This window comes from Opisthorchis viverrini (assembly GCF_000715545.1).
Source record: "Opisthorchis viverrini unplaced genomic scaffold opera_v5_323, whole genome shotgun sequence".
NCBI classification, from domain to species: domain Eukaryota; kingdom Metazoa; phylum Platyhelminthes; class Trematoda; order Opisthorchiida; family Opisthorchiidae; genus Opisthorchis; species Opisthorchis viverrini.
Window position 1 is genome coordinate 312,876 of NW_008751983.1, and position 26,682 is coordinate 339,557.

General features: G+C 43.1%; 1 protein-coding gene across 1 annotated transcript in view; it reads right to left on the bottom strand.

The window, feature by feature from the left end:
- Positions 1–977: 977 nt before the first annotated feature.
- The window catches only part of T265_15025 (hypothetical protein), a gene marked incomplete at both ends in the record, with an annotated part of 38,981 nt that continues 13,276 nt past the window's right edge, over positions 978–26,682 (bottom strand). The window contains 8 exons of the mRNA XM_009176272.1: positions 978–1,387; positions 2,479–2,572; positions 3,105–3,164; positions 5,863–6,417; positions 7,534–7,871; positions 9,189–9,558; positions 12,923–13,406; positions 17,137–17,190. Coding sequence (XP_009174536.1) covers positions 978–1,387; positions 2,479–2,572; positions 3,105–3,164; positions 5,863–6,417; positions 7,534–7,871; positions 9,189–9,558; positions 12,923–13,406; positions 17,137–17,190 — 2,365 coding nt within the window. The remainder of the gene's footprint in view (positions 1,388–2,478; positions 2,573–3,104; positions 3,165–5,862; positions 6,418–7,533; positions 7,872–9,188; positions 9,559–12,922; positions 13,407–17,136; positions 17,191–26,682) is intronic.

Consider the following 26,682-nt stretch of genomic DNA (forward strand, 5'->3'; position numbering starts at 1 on the left):
AAGTGTTAGTGCGCAAAGGATCACCCGTGTGCATTTAATCAGACATTTCGAAGCAAGCTGAGTTTATGGTAACATCACTAACCTTGTATACACTACTGTGTGTAGTGTTGCTTCTTGTTCACATATAGAAGGTACAAGGAGACACTCTTGGATAACCGCAGAACGCTGACTTAAAAAAAAGTCGCACAGTATACGCCTAGTCGAAACAATACACTTGTCAGTTGTTTCGATGAAGTCCATTGCAATCATCCATTTCAGTTTTTGATAGTTGAGATTTCATTATTCATGGTCAGGTCTATGCAGTTATTTCACGAGCGCAAAAGTACTGATTGCAATCGCATACGAGCGACCAACTTGTCAGTTCTGACGTTCGTTCAACAAACTCATAGCCGCTTACAAAATGAACGTAAACTACTCAACGGAAAGTACTCTTCGTCTTACTCAAAACCTTCCTAAACTCGTTTCTGACAAGTCGACTAATTCCGATTTTTCAACCAGAAATCTTTATTCATAAATTAACTGAGGATGATGACCTGGTATTTGTGAGATGACTTTATGTTTATTAAGCTATTAGTGTCAAAAACCCGCTGATAGCACGTCGAGCTTTACTTAACTCAGATTCACTGCCTATGGTGTTACCGGTAAATCGGGAAAACTGATTGAGAAAACAATTTGAAGAAAAGAAACAGAGGATGCCAAGTGCAGGCCGTGTACAACCACCCAATAAAACAAAGTCAGCAAATTCACCCGGAGCGATCAAACCTTTTATAACCTAGGCCTCCCCTGTAGACCTGATATTTCCCCCAAGTTAAGCAGTATCCGTCAGTGAAGCTATAGATAGTGATCGCGATCTTAGTCCCACATAGGCGTCGTTAGAGGGAAGGCAGTTAACCCACTGTTCGATCGGTCGACATAAATTAAAATACGTGTTTAGACTGAAACACAGTTTTGCACATATTTTTGGTTGATTCACTTACCTTACCGGTATACAGTGTTTTGCCTTCGGACTCTCTATCTGTCCTAGCGTAGCTGTCGATAATGCACTCAAGGAGACCACGATATATTATCAAACAAGAACTACGGAGGGGTTCCATGTGAACAGAAGCCATATCAGATTGTTGACCGGAAGGAAAAAGTGGTTCCTGGACGAGAAGTGCTAACCGCCCGAGTTCTGTATCGGTTTGTGGAGTATGAGTACCGCCATCCGGAGGTTCAGTCATCTTCGATATGGTAAGATGTGGTGTCCCAGTTTGTTCCATGGAGTCCGTAGGAAAGTTGCTATCCACAGGGACGCTGTTTCGGCGAGATAGGTGTGCTGATCTACTTGAACCAGAGGTGCTTAGAAGGGATTTCTCGACGTTTGGGCTTAGAACCACGTCACGTAGTACTGCAAATTAACGTATGATCGTACATTGTGTTAAATTACAAGATGACAAGCAGGCAAGTGAATAAGGGTATGAAGGAGGAAAAAGTGTGCAGTACAACTACTAAGAGTAGCATCATTGTCCCCATGTCCTGGTTTCCAAACAACCCGTTCTATGTTCCTAAAGAAAATGATCAAGTTCAGACCGCGGTGAACTAAACATATATGAGCACCTTATCGGAGTAAGAAGACATCGCCGCCATTCACGATCCTTATCCAACAAAAACCCAGCGCACAACGGCGGATTAGCCTTAGTTAGGCAGTTTGGCTAGAAAGTAATAGCATGCTCGTCGACGGGACAGATTTTGTATGGTTTTGCAGCCAAATGGAAGATAAATCAGGTGGGTTCCAGCTAGGGGGATGTGAACATCCCCAAGAACCCAAATGGGCTGTTGCCGACACTATTTCGTATTACAATGTACCGCCTGTACTCCACTAATCTTTCTCCAGAAGGCATCTCAACTGAGAAGCACCTTATTCTGTAGATGGTGGTTGGGTTGATTCGAAGTACCTAAACTTTGTCGAACTTAGATGTTGTTTTGGTCAATCTGATTCATCAGCAGGTGCTGATTTACGTATCACCTGACTGCCAGCATGCTACAGCAAATGCCGCAAATGCACTGCTGATCAGAAGTTTGAAACCGTTCAGATCTTGGCTAGGGGTAGCTTCAGAACACTAAAGTAGGACTGCTCTTAAGTACATTGTCCTACAGCTTCGGCGTACTTTGTTTTTTAAGCTATAAGTTGTATGAGTTGGGGAAAAATTCTCGAGCCACAATGCCCAGTTCATGAACTACTTCAACGAAATATACAATGAGTGATAACACAGATGGACTGTGCCAATCGCAACAAGAACTGCAAGGTTTACTTGACTTGTACGGAATATGATGTTCGCTTTCTTTGCAACGACTGTTTCTCTAGTATGACAGTCATGCACAGGAGGTGGGATTTTATTCTTTCCGAAACACAACCAACTCTCCAGAATTGACAAATTTGATTAATTTTTTCGGGGTGGAATTCTTTACACGCAAATATGTATGGCACAGTGAACTCACGTGACACGCATTCGTCCAAAGCTTGTTGATCAACATGATGGGGCCCCGTGTGGCGTTTGACCTTCTCTAGATCAACCATCAGACGACGGGTGAGCTAAAAAACGAATTACAATTATCGTGTTGATGCATGTTGTGAGGTTTGCGGTTGTTAATAACACAAATGTATAATATGTAGAATAGATGAGCCAATAGACGACAGAAAACGCGACCTTCACGAGTTTAATCATCATCATAATCGACAGTATGACATCAGTGTTCAACACCGATGCTTCACTGCCGCACGAGTGGAATGATGCTGAGTGATTTCTTGCAGTTTCCCCTGTTATCACTAGCCCTATATTCTGAACAGCGTGCTTAAAAGTTCTGTGGGTACTGCAGAATCAAAACTAGGAATACCAAGTTTGCTTCACACTTGCAGGTACAACCACTGAGCTATAAAAGAGAACATAAAATAGAGAAGATTCGCTGTGAGTTTCAGTCCCATCTTTCATCGAAGATTCCACTGCAGAAAACGGTGTAATGAAATATCCTCCAGCTGCCACAGATGGAGTTCCGTATACGAAGAGTGACTAACCTAACGGCTGTGAATATATACATATGTGCGTATATATATATATATATATTACTTCATGCGGTAACATAAGGAAGTTTGACAAAGTTGGAACTCCAGGCACCATTGACTGCTTCTGTAGTGGAGAAAATTATATATTTGACACAATACTCAGCAAGCGACGGCTTCTGTGTGACAAAATCTTTAACGTATCTACTCGAAAAGGTTGACAGAAATCGTAGTTGGGGTAATGCTTGGAAATCTAAATCCGTGGATCCTTCTTACGGGCACGTCCTGCATGACACTGGTATCGTATTATTCCATTCTAGAGAAAATGAACACAGAAGCACATCATGAGTCCGAGTTTTCCAGCGGAGAAGCTCACGGACTTACGTGACTTGCGGACCCGGGCTCAATATCTGAACTGGTAGCTGCTAACCGGCTACGGAACCAATAAGACAACTGTTGTTTTGTCAACAAAGACTCAACGTGTCCTGGTTGTTAGCCTTTTTGCTGACTTTGGCAATTTAGTTTTGGATGTTTCTTCCAGTAAATGAAACCAGTCGACGCTGAAAAGCTGAAAAGCAAAGCACTGCTGTTTCATCCTTACCGGGAATCAGCAGCATCGCATCACAGGAAATTCAGAGTTTCGAACCCAACCCCCCACCCCGACTGATAGTGCAACAATTTACCGTCCGACTGCGAGCGTGAGAGACACATCCCTGATGATCCCCATAAGAATGAAACAGTGTGCATTTGCTTCACTTACAGAACGAAAATTTCATTGAAAACTCACAAATCTCACACTGCCAACAATCAGTTAGCAGCCCAGAAGAAAAATTCACACGATAAGTGAACCTTTCATCTGATAAATCGTCAGTCGAGAAGTCGGTCAACACGTGACCACGTGACGTGGCTTCTGTGACTGAAGGATGAGTGGCACTATATTCTACCTAAGAGCGAGTTACATCACTGATCAGCCACACGTTACAGAAAGGTTAGTTCAGCCAGTAACCGGGAGGTCACAGGTTCCAGGCCTCTGGATTTCCGCGGGATGTGCACTGTACGGCGCTTCTCGGTTCTTCGACATAGATCGGCCTCGCTTGACGGAATAAACCTCGACTGAAAGTTCCCAAGTCTCTCCACACAACCTACATGTGTTTGGTCACCAGCGAAAAGACATCCTAATCAGCGCGTTATTTGGCAGCTAGATGACTTTTCTCCCGTGTCATCTATTTGTAAACAAATCGCTAGCCATCGATTATGGATGGTCATTTGGATACATAAACGTACGGGTTGGTTCATAAACCTGTGGTTTTTGTGATCAAAGCTTGTGCAATTTGAGTAAATGTGTTGAGCTTTTTGTCATTTTCACATTATAGTGCATAGATTATGTCCAGTTTGACATGTCAGAAAATTGAACGGTGATAAAACTGAGGGCGAGATGGCTCAGTGATTAGAGCGCCAATTTGCTGACCGGGAGTTCCGAGGTTCGAACTCGACCTCTGCCTCTCGACTTCCTCTGTTTAGGCTTGGGCAACCTGGCGGTATTCCAGTCTTCTGGTGGCATGGCCGTTAGGCGCCCAAAAGGTGCTATAGCTGAACGATACTTCAAAACATCAGGGCTTACAGGAATTCCGACAGTATCCTTTCAATCAAATTTGTGTCCTTGATAGTCGTTTATGGAAATCAGCGATGGTGGATAACATCTTCTGATGGCTGAGCTTTAATAGCGTACAGATTTTCCTAACAGCTCGTCTAACTTAAAAATCATTAGAGTTTCCAAAATATTGTTATGGCTTTTTTAGGACTAATGTGGCCTCGGGTTGTTGTCCACGTGCATCGCACATTCGAGAACAGTCTCTGTGTTCTTCTGAGGAAACTCACAATGAGAATTTTCTTCAAATGCTTTGGTGCACGTGTCTTCTGTACTTGAATGCCCCTTGTGCTAGCGAAATGCAGTCATCTGTATACCCGTGTAGTTTTGACGAGAGACCTACCTAGAACCTAGCTGATTCTCCCGTTTATGATGTTCTTAATCCCCATTGTACTAATTTAAATTATTGCTTTATCGCCTAGACTGGTAATTGATCAGATGGCGGCTGAACCGTGTAGCAACCAGCAGCAAATGTAGACGAGCTACCACGCACTGACAACCTCCTGGATTAGGCTGTCCTTCGTGTCTTTCCCTTTTGACAGATACATGTTCCAAGGCTGGTTACCCTTGAAGGAAAGCAAAAGAAGACGCAAGTGCTCTTGTACATCTAGGCTAGGAAGGTTCGCGTGTGGAAGTAACTCAATGTGAACTGACTTCTCGGTGGCTGAAAAGATGTTGGAGTTTTAGGAATGACCTGATTTCATACAAAAAAGAATTTCTTGTTCTTCAGTACCTCGAACTTCGTAGCAGAAGCTTGGCTTAAACTTATGGAATAAAGACGCGGAAAACTACAACTGTGAAGAGAAAATCACACTCTAACTGTAGCCTGTCGCAAGAAGAAAAACTGCAATCTGCCATGCGAATACTTTGAAATTCCTGCTTTGACCTACAGTTGAACGGCAAGGTTAATTCTTATCAGGCCATTTGCCGTTCTACATAAAAACCTAAGAAGTCGACAGAAAGTGTGGCAGACTCAATCAAAGTTATTCTAGGAAAATGAGGTGGCCAAACACTTTCTGAAAGCAGAGCCCCGAATGTATCTCAAACTTGGTTGACTTCTGATTTGCCCTTGTGTGTTGGAATTTGACGAAGATAGTAACACCCTCTTCGCTAGCTTGCCATTTGAGAATTACGGGCTGGGTAAAACACATTCGCTCAAGATGCCCGAATAACTCACACGTAAGAATTCTCGTAACTGCGTGGAGCCTCTGCGTAATTCCTGTAGGTATCGTAGTCGGTCGAGATAGTCAACCGAATACATGACACATTCGTCCAGAAGTGACTTCAGAAACGGTCGGGTTAAACAACCAGGCTTATCGAGGTGCCCATGTGGCGGTGGTGCCAGTATTCGCATCGGATAGTCAGTGGTATTTGTGTCTTCGTTTTCCTTACCACTCATGACGACGTTAATGCGGGTCAGAGCGTTTTCGGAGGCAGATCTCGTGAGAATGGTGCGAGAAGATGAAACTGACGAATCCACACCATTCAGAGGTTTGTTTGAGTCATTTTTCTCACCAATTTCGTTGTTAGAACGGGAACCCACCAAACTCCTACGAATTCTCTTGAGAATCCTGACTGCTTTGCTAGCGATGCGTTCAGACGGTGTGCTCCACGTCCCGCCATTGGAAAGAGATAGTTTTCCGGAGGGGAGTGTTGGTTGATCGTCAGTCTTTGTGTATGGCAGACAGCTATCATTCAAACTTCTAAACAGCTTGGAAGCCATGGAAGTGATCTGAATAAAAACAAACAACAGATAAAGGGAGCTCTGTCTCATTGTGACATCGAAATGACAATTGATGCGTAATTTCTGGCCAATAAAAGTAAAAAATGACAATAAACATTCTGCAAAAACACAATAAAATCCGTCAGGGATAATGAAACAGTAGGTAAACCCCCCTTACGGGACATCCGTCACTGATAGTTGTAAACCCACAAGAGAGAGCCAATTTATTATCTATATGAGGCGGCACCGTCAAATTTACTACTAGGTTGGACCTGTCAGAGGACAATATCTCAAAAGCATCTAAATTTTGAAGTTTTGTTTTCCAGACGGCTTCTCCCAAGGTGGAAAATAGCTCTACCATTTAATGCAACTCCAAAACAACCATGACCGAGTTCTCTCATTATCGTGAATTTATCACGAAAATTCATGTCGTATCAGTGAAACTAGTCGTTTTTTCGCTCAAAAAGGGCAGATATATGCATAGTAGTTCTCATAGGAATCGAGTTGAGCTGTTAAAGCTTACCTTAGTGTGTGTTCTGATCAACTAAACGTCAGCTACCTGGAGCTATACAAGAAATGAAGAGCATCACAACCCTCGAAGCGGATGACCATAGCAATTCATGTGGGCGCAAACGGAATTGACGCAGAAAGTTCACTCCCATAGAGGTGATGTTTGTTGAAAATCGAGGTAATCGTTCGCACTTTGTTCGATCTTATTTTAGTTACCCGAAAAAGGAATCAAACCGGGGGAGCCCATTAATAGTCTACCAATCAGTAGGATTTGCATTCGTGTGCGTTCAGTCACGGCCGCATCGGAGCTATACCAAAGGAGAATGCGGCCTCTTCTAGGGATCAGCATAACGTCTTTTTAAGGGTGAGAATTGTGTTTGCTTGTCGGACTGTCGAACAATGGTCATGAATAGAATTGTCTCCAGCTAGGATTCGGTGGTGAAATCTCGCCACGTACAAAAGGGTACTTCACTACGATTGCTATACACCATGTGAACTGAACCAAAACCGTTAAGATCGAAGCATGAGATGACGCGTTCAAATGCACCTATCCTACGGACTATGATTAGTGAGAGGATAGCAACTAGTGCAGTTTCAGTCAGAAATACCGCTCACCTCAGTCATGTTTCGAAAAATTAGATTCAACTCCTTCCTATCCAGATAGCCGGCTTCCCGAAGTTTCACCAGATAGACTCGTACTCCAGCTAACAGCTCGTTTACAAGGCGGCTTCCATTGCTCAGTAGGTCAGCTATCGCCCACTGCCGTAGTGCCTCCTCGGCTGTTACATCGGACCACTTCAACTGCAGGATTGGATGAGCCAATTTGAAAAAACGCTTTCGGCGTCCCGAACTATTGGATTCCACAGGATCCACCGGATCAATACACCGTTCTTCACAGATTAGGGTAGATCCGCAAGCAACTGGAACACAGTTGTTGGCAGTGAGGTTACCCGCTGAAAAGGTACAAGAGTATGTAAGTTGAGTGGACATTAACAACCTCAGCTAAACTTCAGTGATAGTGTATTAAAATTCAAGCACAAAACATCGTGGTGATAGTCAGTGGAAATGATGACTCATCATGAGTAATCAGACAGCTAATATGCAAAAGGACCGTGTTAAAAGATAGAGCCCAACAAACTTATAAGAAGCAGTATGCCTCAAAAGATATATCACCGGATCCTAGAAAGCCCACTAACATCAAGTGATTTGAGAGGTATCGGACACGTGACCCGTTTCGTTAGCTGCTACCGACTGTCTCCCACAAGGCCACACACTTACACGCCAAAGTTTTACACTCAACTGGAGCTATATGTCTTTCCTGACCCAGGACCACTAATAAGGCTTCCGAAATCCCTTTGACAGCCCACTGCCGGATTTGCTCCTCGTCAGGTAAATCAGGGAGGAAGCGTAGATCTTAGATTTCCATCATTCTTTCTACTTGGACACCGGATCGTACGCCACTGGCGAGCTACTTTCAAATTTAAGTTAGGTTGCTTTAAACGGGAGGTTCAACTGAATGTCGACTGAATTCATCGTTCATCATCACCTTCAAATGACTGCGTTACCTTTAGTCTGCCACAGGTTTCGGTTGAAACAGCATTCTTGAGCCAACGCTACTAACAACGACATATTGCCTAAACTATTGCTTGAAAGTTAGTCTATTTTGGTGCCCCCTTTCAACAGTGATTACTTCCTATATAAAATAATCACCAGACCCAGCAGTAAATCCCTTTGGGTAGCTACAGCTAGATTGTACGGATTACATGCTGACCGATTCAACGACGGGATACATGTATCAGTCGGTCAACCAAGCACTGAAAACCGTGTACCTCGTGGGTCATTTCGTGATTTCGCTGGAGAGTGTGACTGATATGGGATTTCATGCAAACTCCCCGCCAAATGCACGTACTCAATATATTAAGTTTTTAGGACTGATAGCGTAGATATACATGAAAAACTTAATAAAATTTGGTGTCTGAATGACACCATCGCTAGGCCATTTTTTATATAGTATTTGTAACTAACAATCCTGTTAGCCCTTTATCGCTAGGCCTGAAGTGCTTACAAAACAGAACAAAAAGTAAAGGCTAAACCACGCTGTGAAAGAGTGCGATCAGCCAAACATCTTCCTGAGAGTGTTCATTTTCCGCACTTCTGCAGACCTGTAGCGTTTCGCGCACGAGGTTTCAACCACCGTTACCGAGAGGATATCAAAGGTGCACCATAAAGCATTGTAAGAGAAACACCAGCCGTCACTTTGCAAGACGCACTCTGAGGATGGGGTTGCTGTGGTAACTCCACGCCGATGGTTACAGCACCTTGAGGATGTTTGCTCGCTGACCGGCGAAGGCGGCAAACTGCTTGTTTGAGAGTTGTGGACTGCTCCAGTGCTTCGCCATCTATCTCAACAAGGTAGGCTCCAACAGGAAGCCCAGCTTGGTCAGCAGGTGATCCATCCTGAACATGGTAAACGCATATTTTCGAGTGGGCATTCACTGGCTTCTCAGAGTCTGATACATTCATCGTGGTTGACGACGATCTTGGAGTGCTACTCTGACACCGATTAATTGGTGATGTTGACCAATCAGTGCTGGACCTCAGAGTGAATCCGTAGCCAGCGTCTGATGGAGGGATAGTGATCTAGTGGGGAAACAGAAAAAAATAACAGAAAAAAACGACACGCTACGGGCAAAAAGTAATATTCTTTACTTCGTTTCAGGTGAAGGGAATTATCAAATTGTAGCAGGTACTATCCGCTCCCCCTATGTGAAAGGGGATAGTTAAATTGTATTGTTTATCGTACATAGTATCGCGATGATTATGTGGAACGATGTTATGGACTTCAAGAATTCACTTGCACTCCAGATATGTATGTCGATCCGTTGACTGAAATATCTGGTTTCGGTTAGTGCGGGTGCGAATCCACTGCACAGTTATCTGCTTCTGTATTACAACAAAGTCGGTCACATTAGACGTGTGGTAGTAGTATGTTAACATTAGTGAATAGGCCAACCCGTCGACTTATCATCTTCGTTCCCAAGTCCAGCGAATTTGATCAGCCTGTGCGATGTCAGACGCATTAGACTCCACCAACTAATTTTTCAATAAGGATCGTTAGAAAGAAAGTTGGCGAAGGTAGAAGAAAGCCTGTATACCTTTTCTAAAAGATAAATCTTCGCGCTTCCCAATGCCGGAGGCATCGTATACATGTTTCTGCCACTTTCAATACTTGACCGCTAGTAACTCATCTAGCAGAAGAGATATCATCCTTTTCAATAACCACTTTAGCTAAAAAAAGATTCAAATACGCTGAATCTGTCCACTGGTTTGATCGTCTGAACCAGCCTAGTAAATTTATTTTCCTACGCGTCACAGTAAATTGAAATTCAGGTTAATCAAAACTTGTCCACTGGGTTTCAAGTGTCCATGGCGATACCTGACTGGGAAGTGGGTCAATCCATCGATACAAACAAGACAGTTACTATGTCGTCTATAGCTATTTGAACAGGCTTGTTGTTGCACCAGTTTGGCATTAGGCGTCTTGTCTGAACAGTTGATTCGATTGCTTCATCGACCCGTGCTTCATGACTAATCCATCTACTGATCTACTCTGTTGTCCGACTTGTCCGACGGTATTTCGTATATATTCTCCTGTCCCTTTATAAGACGTCAGAACAACAAGTCGTCCAGCAGTTCCCCTCCGTGGGTTTTGTCAGACTGACTACTGGAAGAGGCCCCGGAAGCTACAACATGTTGCGAATAAGTCCTAAGTCTTATCCACGTGTGCTCTATCGAAAGTTGGGGACCTGCAGACCCTCATCAAACAACAGCAGGAGACAATATCATGCAAACTAAGCTTTTTACTAATCCGACGGACCAATTATCCAACCGTACATCATTGTCAGTCGTCTAGTCCACATCACTGAGTGATAAGTTGACAGCATTCGTTTCAGATTTTCCTTACACGTCGGACGATAGAACCACGTTCGGAGCTTGGTACAATCTGTATGAGGATCTATTCGAAGTAGACGACATTAGTATGGATGACTCGACCCGCGGTCCTCTACTTGAGCGAAATCTTGGAACTAATTGTACAATTATTATGATTACATCTTGTCACGCCAGAGACTCCGCGTTTCAGGGGACTGTTGAAAAAATCATTAAAATGTTTGATAATCGGTCGTCATTGTTTAATGCATGATGCTCCTAGCTAGACAGAGCACACGAAAAGATTGGGTTTCGTATGTCACCGAAGTCAATAGGGTTTGATAAATTCCAACCGCGAGAAATTATTATGAGCTTTAATCACTCTTAGATACTGACAAACAACGAAAATCTGGTCAGAAAGGGAATGACAAAGGGACATTACGTCACAGACTGTCTCTGAAAAGCACGTTCACATAAAACTTGAATCAGGATTCACTAATGCAAGAAAAAGGTGGGGAGTGATATTCAGTTGAAGTTAACAGTGTGTCCACAATAACTACTGGGACCGATCGCTTGGAAATATGCAACCTCAAGGCATTGTGTTCGTCTGACCTCCGACGAGGTGACCGAACACTGCTGAATGGCGTTTTGTGAAGTTTCAACCTCTTGGGACGTGTCAGAAACGTGGTGTCACTGGACTGGTATTATCGACGTGACACATTTGAAGAGTTCAAGCCCCCGTAGTGTTGTGCCCGCCATAGCGTGTCTAAGTGGGAGTTGATCACACTGCCGCTCGTGGCCAAACGATGTGTTCAGAAACAGGCCGGAAGGTCGCCGGTTCGAAACTCTGCTTTTCCTGAGCTACGTACTGCTGGTGACCCTCAAAAAGGATGAAAAACCTGAACAGTGCTTCTCGGCTTTTCACTGACTTCACTGGTAGGACGAAATCTGTATTGGGAATGAGTACAACTGTCTACAAACTTCGTCGTTTGATAAGTTGGAAACGCCTTGTCACCTGCCATGTGGTAAGGCAAGTGGATCAATCTTGGAACCAACTTTCCTAAATGAACGGATCGAATTCGTAAACTTCTTGGCAGTACTGGTTACGACAGCTAAGCACCATTCTTTACCGCCTGCCTGTGGCCTATCTGAACTCTTCGTCATTCTCCACCACCAGCTGGCTGCCGCGGTGTGACTGAGTAGGATTTAGTACACACGTAGGCCAACTGCACAATACTGTCATAAACCTCGTGCATAGGGAAGTACAAGCTGTCTGGATGAGGGCAAAACTACGACCGACAAGCCATTTGCGTAGCGTTTCTACAGAGACTGACAACTAGCATTTTGTGAATACAGTACAAGCAGAATGTACGCGCACTCTTATCTATCAGTATAGGTGCACATTATCCTGCCTTGGAACGAACGGCTGATCTGTTCGCCTAGGTATGTTATAAGGACCAGATCTTAAAGTACTTGTGGGTTGCCTAAGGTAAGTTTGCTGAGGCTTCCAATCAGTATCTACTCGATTGCCCATTTCAGCCTGTGTGAGGCGATAGTTGGCATTAAGTTACTTCGTCCCGCAGTAGTGCGGCATTCTGCCAAAACTTGGAGGAACACATTTAAGAGGATAGCGTTTTGGTGTAAACGAACTAAAGCTGATGCTCGCCTATATTTCGCCATGCTTAGGCCAGGTGGTGATTCTCAAACGTTCACCGAACTTATTTCCTCGGGTTTACATCAGCACCAGCAACTTGCGTGAACCATCAAACCACTTGACTTACTGTGCGCAGGCGCTTATTAAATCAGCCACTTCAGACCTGAAAGTGAGTCTCGTATGCTAAACACTTGTCCTTAGGAAAGGTTTGAGCGAATCCGCCGAGGTTGTATCAACAAGTCACATATATGTAGAAAGAGGAAAGTTTGGCATACACCGCCCTCACCGCCCTTCAGATGATGCTAATATGACTTGTCTTTCGCGATTCAAAGTTCTGAAGCATTCCAGATAATGTCAGCGTAAACAGTGGGATATCACGTACGAAATGAACTACATAAGTGCATAGTTAGCACAATGACTTACGATCAAAATCTGCTGATTTGATGAGGACCTGGTAATTCCATTCAATTCACTTCTGACGGAAGCTGCCGTATTTACACTTTGATAGGAGTGATTGCTTAACAGTTGATCCGAAGCGCTGTTCTCGCTTTTATTATCCTTTTGGTGTTCCACTTTCCGCAGACCGTTAAGTGGTCTCAAAGGCTTCAGGTCAGATGGTACCATCATATGCCGCCGATATGAATTGGGTTTACTGAACAAGTAGTACCAGCTGGGTGCCGACAGTGTCCGTTCTTGGGAGATCGAAAGACTCGAGATAGATTTGACTGAGTTTCCGTCCGAAAGTGTGCTGAGGGGATGTGAACAATCATTCTGCAGAGTGACACTTCGTGGTCGGTTGGGAAGAATTCCGAATGAGGCAGGAAACGTTCCAGCTAACATTCTGTCTTGCAAATGTTGCAAGTCAAAGGACATCCCGCCTAAAAACGTTTTGTTCCCGGAATCGACGCTAGAAGATAGGAAATCCATGTACAATTATTACATATTCTAACTGTACTGGACGTCAGAAACACATCTGTTGGTGGCTCGTAAGCAAGCAGTGCACTCACTAGTGAGAACAAAAACACGTAGACACAAACATAGACCAAACAACTGATCACATTCATTGAGCTGATCTGGCTGAACTCTGCGTGGACCAATCGGAGAAGAGAATGCCGATGAACGTTCGCACTCACAAGTACAGTCGAATTGGCCAACCGAAGAATCGTCTATGCTGTGTATCGATCTAACCAGCATCACATGTGCTTGTAAGCAAATAACTGGTGAGATTATTCAATGGTTATGTAGGAGGCGGAGTCATGGTAAAAGTGAATATGGTGTTCTAACCAGGGTTGATAACACCGAAATTTTCTGACCTAGGTTATCTAGGTTGAACAATCTACCTTTCATTTGCTACGGAAGTCATGAAAGGTGCTTGATACGCAGCAAGCCGCTGAAAAAACGCAACCTGCATGGACAAATGAGTTCGTAAAATGAAAAACTCAGTGATGAGCTCGAGCTACAGTCTTCGGAAAATAACACAACTCGCTATTTAAAATGGAATACGGGGTGACCCGATTCAGGAGGAGAGAATTAGTCTTCCAAACTCATGTGTTTGAAGAAATAATGACCTCTTACTAGACCCCCTTGCTGCGGCTAGACGAGCAATGCCATCGAAATCATCGAATGTTGATGCCAAGGTTAATTGCGGATGAAGCTAAGTCGTGAACGAACTCAGACTCTTTGGAACTAGAGTAGTTTGTGGAAGAATGGCTGCTGCAAAACACAGCCGAGTCGGGAACCAAAAGGTATGGAACACTGCGCGGAATAAATATTTGGTCATCCATGGAAACCAGTGAAATCCAACAGACCACCAAAATACCGATAGTCTTCATACTTGACTTTCTGAATCAGATTAAATCGGGCGGAACCAGAAATAAGGTTTGAACTAATTATGCGGCCTAATTAAGGCACACATGCTCCCCTTTATTGCTAACTGAGATGAACTTTTCTCTACGGCCTGTGGGCGTAAGTTGGAAGCTTCTTGCATAATCAGTCTATGCAAGCAAGAATGAATAGAGTTATCTCTCAGAGTCGGAACATTGGCGCTGCAGTCCACCAGGGAATTAGGCTCACTCCACACTGTTTCCCCTTTGTGCGAGCGATCTCTTATCGAACGTTACCGCTTTTATACATGGTTTTGCGGACGCCACTCTGAACTTCCTTTCATCTTAATCCTCCCGGCACTCCGTTCCACTATAGCTGTGAGTCGCTTGCAAGCCATTTATGCTCTGATGACCTCCTTCATTGGACCTTGTAGAACTCAGCTTTATTCAACCCCTCCAATGTCTTCAATGTACCCATTTCTCTTTCATTCGTGACTCAGTCTGTTGATACGAACTACTACCACTTCCATCCTAATCGATCAATCCTTCTGCGATAGATTACCCCGATCTTCACACATCAATGTTCTCGCAGCGCGAGCATCTAGAAGTGTTGATTTCTTTTGTTCAGCACGTAATTACATCACCTCCTTTATAAATTCACAATTCGTTCAATCCTGGGAGACCGCTGTCATGTTTGCGTGTGTCTCCTTCTCCCTTCGCGATTCTATCCGGGCAAAACACCGATACCTCTTTCTTGACGGACAACTCGCGAACAATTTTCCCACTGTCAGCCCTTTCTTTCTTCCACCGTTACTACCAGAGAAATGTTCACTGTAGTTGGCTTCTTATGCTTCTTTGTCTATGCGTTTGGTCAGACAACACGCTTTTGCTCACATGAAGTTACTACTACACGTTTTAGAACTGGCCTCTTCTCATCTCACTTTATTTCAAGAACATCCGGTTATTGGAACTCTTCACCGATGCCCATCTTCTCCGAATCACAACCTCCAACCAACCAAAAGCCGACAGCCGTCCAGTTCACATGTGGTATTGCGCTACTTCCTACCATTATTTAAAGGTGTTTCCCTCCTGTGTAATTCGAATCTGTATTTAAAAAAATATGCTCTTCTCATCTTATCTTCAGAGTAAGAGACACAGTGATGGACGACATCCTGGTTCGTTATGATCGTTGTTAAGAATGAGAATATCATCCGTATAGCCGAGGTCCCTAACCCATGCAGCAGGCTTCAATTCTACCAAAAGAACTACTGAGAGAACAAACCAGCAAAACTGAAAAAGCAGGGCAAAAAACCACACCACAGATTGACAGAGTTATTTCCTCTGTCCTACACATTCCAATTCAGGCTTCTGCACTCAATTAGCGAGGTCTGGTGGTATTTAGCAGTTGGTCCACTGGGTTGTTGGCTTGCAGAATGGATTAAATGATGTTTAGAAATCAATAAATATGGGTTGTTAGAACCCATGTAAGTGATACAAAATGTAGCATGATACGAATATTCCGCCAAAGGAAACTCTTCCTGGACGGAAGCCTCTCTGTTTCTGCCCTTGTCAACACATATAAACACACATAAACGCACATATAAACAAGGTTCGGGGATTTTTGCCAGAGTATCATCCTAATCTGAGTACTTTGGAGTCTTGAGATGTAAGAAATTTTCCGTCGAATAAAGCCGCCAAATACCCTCGTGGTCAACGATGTGTTGAAGGTCTGGTGTCTATAAGGCAAGCGTAGCAACTGTACTATATGAGGTCCAAAAAAGAATAAATCTAACCACATCCGTCTGGTCCATCCAGTTTCCACGCTGTTTTCGTTTTCGAATTCGTCTATTTGATCCAGGAGCTTCTCGCCATCGGACTCAGACAGCCATATCCCACTTCAGTTGGCCGTTTTATCGGAGTGAACAGACGCGCAGGAGGTGAAAATCGGATGGTTGGACCAGAATAACTAGAAACCACAAGTTCGGTTTTTGATCTATTCGCCTAGCTTGCTCATTGGACTGCAACCGTTTCAACTTCCGAGCTCAGCGAACAGACCAACAACCAAGGCACCAAACCGCAACGCCTCCAGAGAATACAAGTTTGGTGAAGTGACGCTATCGACGGGAAAGTAAGTTTACTGTCACCAAGGCTGCCAGCATATGTGCTGTTACATTGCTGGATAGGCATGAGCACCATTGTTGGGTCGTTTGGGTTGAAATATGTTATTTGTTACAGCCAGATGTTAGCCTTTATTAGCCATCCCTTCCACTGTCCTGTTGATTACCCGCATAGATTAGGCTTTACCGGAGTTACGCCGATCGTGTCCTGGTTTTATTACCAACGTTAATGCGAAAAGTGGGAAAATGTAATCGTTCAGCTTTAGAACTCTTTCGGTGCCTAGCTGCCATGCCACCCAAAGGTTGCACGAGGGCTGGGATACTCTCAGGTTGCTCAAGCTTAGACAGAGGAAGTCGAGAGGCAGAGGTCGGGATGGAACCACAGAAATTCCGGTCAGTACATTTGCGCTCTAATCACTTGGCTCATCTCGCCCCTGAGAAAACGTAAGGCGTTTTCTCGTACTTCTGAACAAGGCAGAGATAGAACGAAATTAGTGATGAGTGAAACAGTGGATTCCCATTCCTCTAGTTGTGCGTTGCTGGCCACTCCTCATTCTTGCACTTGACGATATGGGGTCGTTTCGGCTGATCAGGTAGATCCACGGAAACCACAAAACACTGCATCAAATCAACAATGTTTCACTTGACACACAGCTTGATTATAAAATAACAGTGGAAAAAGAGGATGGAAACTCACCTATTTTGAGTGAGGTACAGCTCGATGAATATTCTGGAGTGCCTTTTAATCGGGCTAACGTCGCTTGACAAAAAAGGACGGAACGAAAAAAAACCGAGAACATGTTCATAACTGGCATGCATTTTACAGTGTTCAGGATGGTATAAACTAGCGACGTGGACACGTTCTGTGGAGCCAGTTCCTTCGAGGAATCCGTCACGATTATAGCATTCAAATTACTGCGTTGGATTTCTAACACATGAGCCAGATATTAGTAGTATCATGAGGTGCGTGAATTAAGGGACTGAAATTGCAATTGAAAATGCAATAATCTATTGAACAAGCTGGTCCTGCAACATGTTCATTGGGCGACCCAAAAGAGGCTATCAACCCTCAGTACATTCATATTTTCAGGCGATACTAGCAAGGCGCATCAAATAAACCTATCACTTCTGCTCATTTTAACCTGCCTTCAGTGCCCAATGTTATGAAACATACCGAAGTGGTTTGGCCTGTATTGAATTATACGGACTGTGGAGGGTACAACGAAATGATTGTTCGACCGCGTTGTGAGTACCGGCCTTTCATGCCGAGAGTGAACGTGGTCGATTATCTATGTGACATTCAAAATGAAACTCTGGAAGTTGTTTTTCAAAATGATTCGTTTAGAACAGTTCAACTAGCACTTTTCACACGCATGTCTGTGTTTACGTCTAACCAGCAGACGAACCAAAAAGGGTTCTTTGACCATCCGGGCAGTGTACCGTTATTTTTACCGTTACAAGGCCTTTGTTTTGCGTGGTTCTCCGCACGTTCCTGCTAATGCTAGGCACACACTAGTGACCTTTATGAAATGGTACATTTGCAGTTGACACTACTTACGGATGTTACAGTAAGCATTGTGGCTACCACTCAACAGTAAATAGCCAATTAACAACTCGTGTCATACGTAGTCACAACGGAACCTTACTAATCGAGACCCATTAAAAGCGACTTATTTTGACGGCTTTCTAATCCTCTCTTGTGGGTAGACCGCTGAACAATTATAACATAGAATAGAGGAATATAGAACGCTTTAAACGACTAACAAACATCTTAAGCCAAAAACTCCAAAAAATTCATTGGGTTGTGCGCATGAGTCGAGCCTACTAAACACATCACTCATATCGGCACCGAGACATGCTTCCCAGTTCGTTGTATGCCAGAATTTTTAAATCTGCGATCGACTGTCTAGACCAAGTTTTGCACTGTGTTTCGTTTATAGGTGAATGGAATGGCAGGCGATATGCGTTTCTGGTTGCGGTAACAAAATTGACCTCAATTGGTAGTTGTGAGTATCAGTTTGCCCGAACACAAAGCAATACAAATCCCGAGAGGACCAATCAGATCAAGTGTTGGCCAATCCTTAAACAACCAATCAGGTTGCAGCCACTAAGTTCCCCGTAGAAGCTGTATAAACGCTATTAAAAGTGGGGATTGCCCGACAGACCTACGACGATGTCTCCTCGCAAGGTGACCAAACATTTGCGCGCCAGCTACCAAGTTCGGTGAACAGACCAACAGCTACGTAACCGGCAGTCGTCCGCGCTACCATAACATTTAGATATATTGCCAAGCATCCAGTGTCATTTTTTACCAGGGTGTAGCGAGAACTCTGGCTCGGACTTCTCATAAGGACAGTCGACAAGTGCGCAAAGCAATTTTGGGTAGACTTCCTTTTTTAATCGCTGTAATCTCGGGAAACATGCGCAACAGACCACGTAGGATTCCTGAAAATACAAAGCTTGCTTATTAAAGAATGCAGTGGCAAACTTTTAAGTGTGGATAGGTTATTTCAACAGGGTACAACAGACCTAAGAGGCAAAGGTTCCTAGCTTGTTCTATCCAGTCATACCTCCGTATTGTATGCTTATTTCCAAATGTATGTATGAATTATCTGTAACTTACAAGCAAAATGTCTCGTCAAATTGTGGAGATGAGGAGTCCGAAACTGACTTCGTTTGGAAGCAGTGTGTAGTTAGTCTGGACGGGTCGTTTCGAGGGGCGACTTTCACCTAACAACAAAACATAAGAAATGAAGGAAGAATGTGCAGACCATTGAGAATAGTCACATGGATTTACGCTCAAGGCCATCTCGGAAAAATTATCATTGTAATGCTTATGTACACTGAAAAATCATACATTGATGATAGCGAAGTCTAAACACAAAGTGTGATGAGTAATGAGCCTTATCCAAAGGTAAATTATCCAACGATGTAGACAATTTTGACTCGTCCTAGCTTGCACATATGGAAGGAATTTCGGGGCACCATACAATCTATTCATCTCACCGGTGAAGCCAAACTTCGCTGGAAAGCTGAGAAGCATTCTTGTTGGGAACAAGCAACCTCTTACAAATCTTTATGGAAATTTGAACCCGCAACCTACCAATCAGCTTCAGGCGGCTGTTCAACGATGTGATTCACTCACACCCCTCATTCAGTCACGCAATTCCTGTTGCGTTATCTAGCATTGTCTAACTCCTCGGAAAGCGGTCGCTCAGCGACACCGCTTGTACAGTGATCGTCTTATTACGAAAGCGGTTCCCACCGGAGTTGTTCATATTCAAGTAGGCGGCTGTCGCGATCAAATGAATGGGGCGTCTTCGCCTCATGAAAATTAAGCCAGTCATGTTAAAATTTAGGTATAGCCCCATCTCTTGTATATGCGTTTGTGCATCTCAAGTCACGATAGGAATCAGAGTAAGCGAGGGGACAGCACTAGTTGAGGTTAGTGAAGTTTCCGCCATGCAGCCTATCTGTCGGTTACCTTGCCTAGCCTTGGGGGTAGTTTTCTCCTGCGAGCAAAATTTAGCTCTGATAGCGACTCATTATGGACTGTCTAACCAAACTGTCCCGTTACTGCGTGACTTTGTTCGACGACACTAAGGCGGGAAAGCAATAAAAGTGGTGAAAGTCATCACCAAGCCATCCATCCAACAATAGGATCTACTGTTACGTGCTCCCTGGGCCACCATGCCTAGTTCAGTAATGAGCCTATCCAAAGGTAAATTATCCAACGATGTAGACAATTTTGACTCGTCCTAGCTTGCACATATGGAAGGAATTTCGGGGCACCATACAATCTATTCATCTCACCGGTGAAGCCAAACTTCGCTGGAAAGCTGAGAAGCATTCTTGTTGGGAACAAGCAACCTCTTACAAATCTTTATGGAAATTTGAACCCGCAACCTACCAATCAGCTTCAGGCGGCTGTTCAACGATGTGATTCACTCACACCCCTCATTCAGTCACGCAATTCCTGTTGCGTTATCTAGCATTGTCTAACTCCTCGGAAAGCGGTCGCTCAGCGACACCGCTTGTACAGTGATCGTCTTATTACGAAAGCGGTTCCCACCGGAGTTGTTCATATTCAAGTAGACGGCTGTCGCGATCAAATGAATGGGGCGTCTTCGCCTCATGAAAACTAAGCCAGTCATGTTAAAATTTAAGTATAGCCCCATCTCTTGTATATGCGTTTGTGCATCTCAAGTCACGATAGGAATCAGAGTAAGCGAGGGGACAGCACTAGTTGAGGTTAGTGAAGTTTCCGCCATGCAGCCTATCTGTCGGTTACCTTGCCTAGCCTTGGGGGTAGTTTTCTCCTGCGAGCAAAATTTAGCTCTGATAGCGACTCATTATGGACTGTCTAACCAAACTGTCCCGTTACTGCGTGACTTTGTTCGACGACACTAAGGCGGGAAAGCAATAAAAGTGGTGAAAGTCATCACCAAGCCATCCATCCAACAATAGGATCTACTGTTACGTGCTCCCTGGGCCACCATGCCTAGTTCATCCCAACCAGGATGTGGTCACGATACTTGGAAAAAGTGACTGAAAGTTACAAGAGGAACTACCGAATGAACGGCGAGGTGCTGATGCAATAGGCTCCATCATCAAGTGTTCTCCATCTCGTGACGTCACACTGATTCCGGCTTTTTTCAGTCACTTTTCATTATTCTAACAGAACTAGACCAGCAGGTTCCTTATAGTCGAGTTAGCTTTCCCTTGAGGGGATCTATGTGCGATATTATTATTATTATTATTATTATTATCACCATTATCATCACCGTCAATGACAGCATGACATCAGTCTTCAACACCGAGGCTTCGCTGCGATATCGCATTTTGTCGGATCGTCTGTCACCCAGCTGTCTTACGCAAATTCTTTTGCCTCGAACAAGATAAAAAATGTAACTTCTTGTGGTCGGGTGGATATGAAGATGAATTTGCCCTTCAGCAACTCGGTTCCGAAAAATAAATAAGCACTTCCGAGTTGGCTGTTGTCTCCGATCCTGAAGAGACGTGCATTTATTTTCCCAGAAATAAAGGACAAAAAGATGCGTTGTTGCTCGATAAATACACTTTTTGCATATCACCTGAACCTCCCGTTCATGATATTCCGTTTTGCAGCAAAATTGTGAGTAGTGTCCTTTGGGGAAAATAGTTTGTTGTACTTTTTACCTGGGGTATACCTGTGTTCTGTATACTGCTAGTGCAGTTCTGGTTCACTCATGCCGCGCCGATAAGCTTGAAGTAGTGTGCATATTGCAGAAAAAATTGAACAGAATTACTCGATTTCTACACACGAACTATGCAACTGCTTCGAGTGAGTAATCTGGACGCCATCCTAGAGGACAGTACTCTTTCTCACAGACTTAGCAAACACCATCAAATTAGCACACGTTCGGCATCCGAAACAGCTAAACACAACAAGCGTGTGTTCGACTAACATGCCAGCAGACTCAGATTTTGGTAACAGTCCAGTCAACCTTTAGGTAACTAACGCCATGTAACCAAAAGTTCAAAAGTGACACATCACACGTTGAACGAACTCACAACTATTTNTAGGCTCCATCATCAAGTGTTCTCCATCTCGTGACGTCACACTGATTCCGGCTTTTTTCAGTCACTTTTCATTATTCTAACAGAACTAGACCAGCAGGTTCCTTATAGTCGAGTTAGCTTTCCCTTGAGGGGATCTATGTGCGATATTATTATTATTATTATTATTATTATTATTATTATTATTATTATTATTATTATTATTATTATTATTATTATTATTATTATTATTATTATTATTATTATTATTATTATTATTATTATTATTATTATTATTATTATTATTATTATTATTATTATTATTATTATTATTATTATTATTATTATTATTATTATTATTATTATTATTATTATTATTATTATTATTATTATTATTATTATTATTATTATTATTATTATTATTATTATTATTATTATTATTATTATTATTATTATTATTATTATTATTATTATTATTATTATTATTATTATTATTATTATTATTATTATTATTATTATTATTATTATTATTATTATTATTATTATTATTATTATTATTATTATTATTATTATTATTATTATTATTATTATTATTATTATTATTATTATTATTATTATTATTATTATTATTATTATTATTATTATTATTATTATTATTATTATTATCACCATCATCATCACCGTCAATGACAGCATGACATCAGTCTTCAACACCGAGGCTTCGCTGCGATATCGCATTTTGTCGGATCGTCTGTCACCCAGCTGTCTTACGCAAATTCTTTTGCCTCGAACAAGATAAAAAATGTAACTTCTTGTGGTCGGGTGGATATGAAGATGAATTTGCCCTTCAGCAACTCGGTTCCGAAAAATAAATAAGCACTTCCGAGTTGGCTGTTGTCTCCGATCCTGAAGAGACGTGCATTTATTTTCCCAGAAATAAAGGACAAAAAGATGCGTTGTTGCTCGATAAATACACTTTTTGCATATCACCTGAACCTCCCGTTCATGATATTCCGTTTTGCAGCAAAATTGTGAGTAGTGTCCTTTGGGGAAAATAGTTTGTTGTACTTTTTACCTGGGGTATACCTGTGTTCTGTATACTGCTAGTGCAGTTCTGGTTCACTCATGCCGCGCCGATAAGCTTGAAGTAGTGTGCATATTGCAGAAAAAATTGAACAGAATTACTCGATTTCTACACACGAACTATGCAACTGCTTCGAGTGAGTAATCTGGACGCCATCCTAGAGGACAGTACTCTTTCCCACAGACTTAGCAAACACCATCAAATTAGCACACGTTCGGCATCCGAAACAGCTAAACACAACAAGCGTGTGTTCGACTAACATGCCAGCAGACTCAGATTTTGGTAACAGTCCAGTCAACCTTTAGGTAACTAACGCCATGTAACCAAAAGTTCAAAAGTGACACATCACACGTTGAACGAACTCACAACTATTTCGCTACGCATGCCATGTGAAACGGTGTTGCCGAAGTTAATTGCTGTCAGTCACATCGCCGGGTGCAGACTGGAAAGTCAATGCGCGCTTGTCAACTAGCTTGACAAAGCATGCTTAGCAGCACATGTACACGGTTCTGTACACGGTTCTGTGATGGATGAAAAAGTATGCCAACTTTAGCTCGTACAAACTTAACTCTCTGCTACTACGCAAAAAGTGGATATTCCACCATCCATAGACCCTCATACACGTTGTCAGATGTCCCTACAGGACCGGGGGTTCAGAGCAGTACCCTCATACACGTTGTCAGATTTCCCTACAGGACCGGTGGTTCAGAGCAGTAACTCCATTCCATCCGATAGAAGACACGTCACACGGTGTCAAATTTTTTTTAAATCCCTTACCCTGGAGATGTAAAATATCTCGGATGTGTACGACAGAGCGCTGTAAACAAAGTTCAGCGAACAAACAACCCACAGTCAATTGGTCACGTGGTCAGAACCGTGGAACACAGACCGCTTGCCTGCGAATTCTGATGAGTAAGGCTCAACAGTGGCAGTAGTTTTGGGCGTCTGTGACCCGATCGCATCAAGTGTTGCCATGCGACCGGAAATCAAAAGCATTTCCGGTCCGAGAGATCTCACCCATCAGCATCCACCAGCCAGTAGTATGTGCACAGAAAGATTTGAAGCAAGACGTCCATATTCTATGGTTTTGACCACGTAAATTCTTTTAACGGCTGACAGTCTGTCGGTTCCACCTTTTTGTCAACATTATTTTGTACACAGCCTTCATGTTTTATGTCTCGCGGTTGAGGGCACTCAGAGAGATTCCGCCATGTATAGTCTTTTGAGAATTCTGTTGATAAAAATATGATTTTGTTGAAAGTGAGAAGAGTTGGAAGTTTTCAATCGAATTTTTTAACCATGAACCCCAGTGAGGATGAAACAGTTGTACAGTGGTTTTCAGCCTTTCGGTATAAACCGAATTCACTTGCAAGAAAAAATGCCCGATGAAAATTCCGAACTCTCTTCAAAGCTAACAAACTGTAAGTAGCTCAGAAGTGAAGGGATTCATAAGATGGGTCAACCGTCTATTTGAGAAGTCGTCACTTGAGCAGACAACAACCACGTGATGGGAATTCCGCGATTGAGGGATCAGTAGGGCTGTATGCCGCCTGAGTACGAGTTACTAACACTGCTGATCGACTGTCAGCCCCCAAACACTAGCCAATAAGTTGCGGGTTCGAAGCTTGATATTGTTTCGTGGGATGTGCACCGTTGATGATGTCCAATAAGGCTGAAACAGCTGCACGGTGTTTGTCGCCTTTTTGAAGCAAAAAACAACGTAGGGAAACCACACAAGTACGCGGTATCGCCTAGTGACGATAATGATATAGAAATCGGCATTTTATCACCTAACTGAACATAGAGACTCACTTCAACGTGCGTTGCATAGCCAGTATCGATCGGGAGCTGCAAATAGCGCGCTTGCACGACTGTAATGAGAAATAAAAAACGTGATGAAGTACACATTAAAACACGTCTGCCTCATATGGTAAACAAGGGTTATGAAAAGCACGCCACTATGGAATAGAGTAGATAAGCCAGTTTGTTCAATGAACGAGATAAAGCGACTCTCTTCCACCGAGATCCCAGGTTGTAGGTAGTGTCAGATGACAAAATCGTTCATCTGTAGCACCCGTTGTGTTCCTAACTGCCATGCGACCCGAAGGAAGCACGAGGGCTGGGCTACTGTCAGGTTGCCCAAGCCTAGACAGGGGAAGTCGAGAGGCAGCGGTTGGGTTCGAACCACGGACCTTCCGGTCAATAAACTCGCTTTCTAACCACTTGGGCCATCTCGCCCCCTAGATGATAAGCACGACACCCCTAAAATTAATTTCCATAGTTCTCAAAGAAAGAGGCAGGAGGATTTTGTTTCCATCTGGCAAACTATACTTTTTCCCCAAAACTAAAGGGAAAAGTATGAAATTAGAGCCAGGTCGGGTTTCCACTGACGTAAAAGACGCAGGACTTTACGATGTTATTATTCTTATCGACAACTCCACATCAATGTTTAACACCGACACTTCACTGTCATACAAAATGTCATTTGAGAGATGTATTGTGAAAAAATAATGGAATGGAAATGCGAACTAAAGTAGCCCACTAGGATACTTCCAAGACAGTAACAACTGCAAACACATTCTGATAAATTGACAACAAGATCACCACCAGAAATGACTGCAGTGTCTCTAATTAACCAACGGAGGATCAAGCATGCCCCATGCTGAAAGATATGCCACGATGATGGTACACAGATTTCCCTTAAATCGATTTATTATATCTGTATCTGTTCAAAGGTTGACTGCTCCACAGCTTTCATCACTCTGAATCGGGGGAGGAAAACGGCATTGTTTTTGGTAATCTATGGTTCGGCATGCGAAGCAAAACCAGAAAGCTACAGCTTTTAGTGCTGGATATGCTTCGATTGAAGTCCCCGTTGCATATATAAACATCTGTATTCTGATATTCTCTTTATGTGTTCGCCGCCGTCAGTCTATACAACTCGTGGATCTGAGACAACGATTACTAAATACTGGAAAATGTCTCAGTTTCCTTACAAGCGGAGGCCACGGCTCACAATCATAAAACAAAACAGCATACTGGTAAATGCACTGTTGAGATTTCGAGATATGATAGTTTGCGGTCATAGGTGTTTCAACTTAAGAAATGCCACAAGACTCTTAGACATTCGTGCATCAGTCTCATCTGTTACATTAAATTCAGAAATAATAAAACTCTCAAGATACGTACTGGAAGTTGTGGATCGTTTTATGTATCTTGGAAGTTGTATTAGTAGGTGTTCGAGTTGTCTCAGAACCATAGCTCGTGTGAGTTGGTGTCGGCGAATCCGTAACGAGGCAGTTAGAAAGCGCGTTTTCGGTTGTGTTGTGCGAAGAGAGTGCTGTTTTCCGTGCCCAATTCAAAGTGGCGTAAACAGAGAGGTGACCAACCCTTGACTTGGCAGAGGAGTATGAAGGAGATCACGGAACGCTTAGGTGCTGTCGGTGCTACTCGCCTTTCAGGATGGGGACCGCATGATCCTCACTGTGCCTGGTTGGAGACACTACAAGATATGGCTGCCAACCGATGTCAGTGGCATTCTTGTTGTCAGTTTCTATCCAGATTGCCTGAGTGAATGTCTGGAGGTATAGGCACCTCGGAATGATTGTGTTAAGCTAGCAC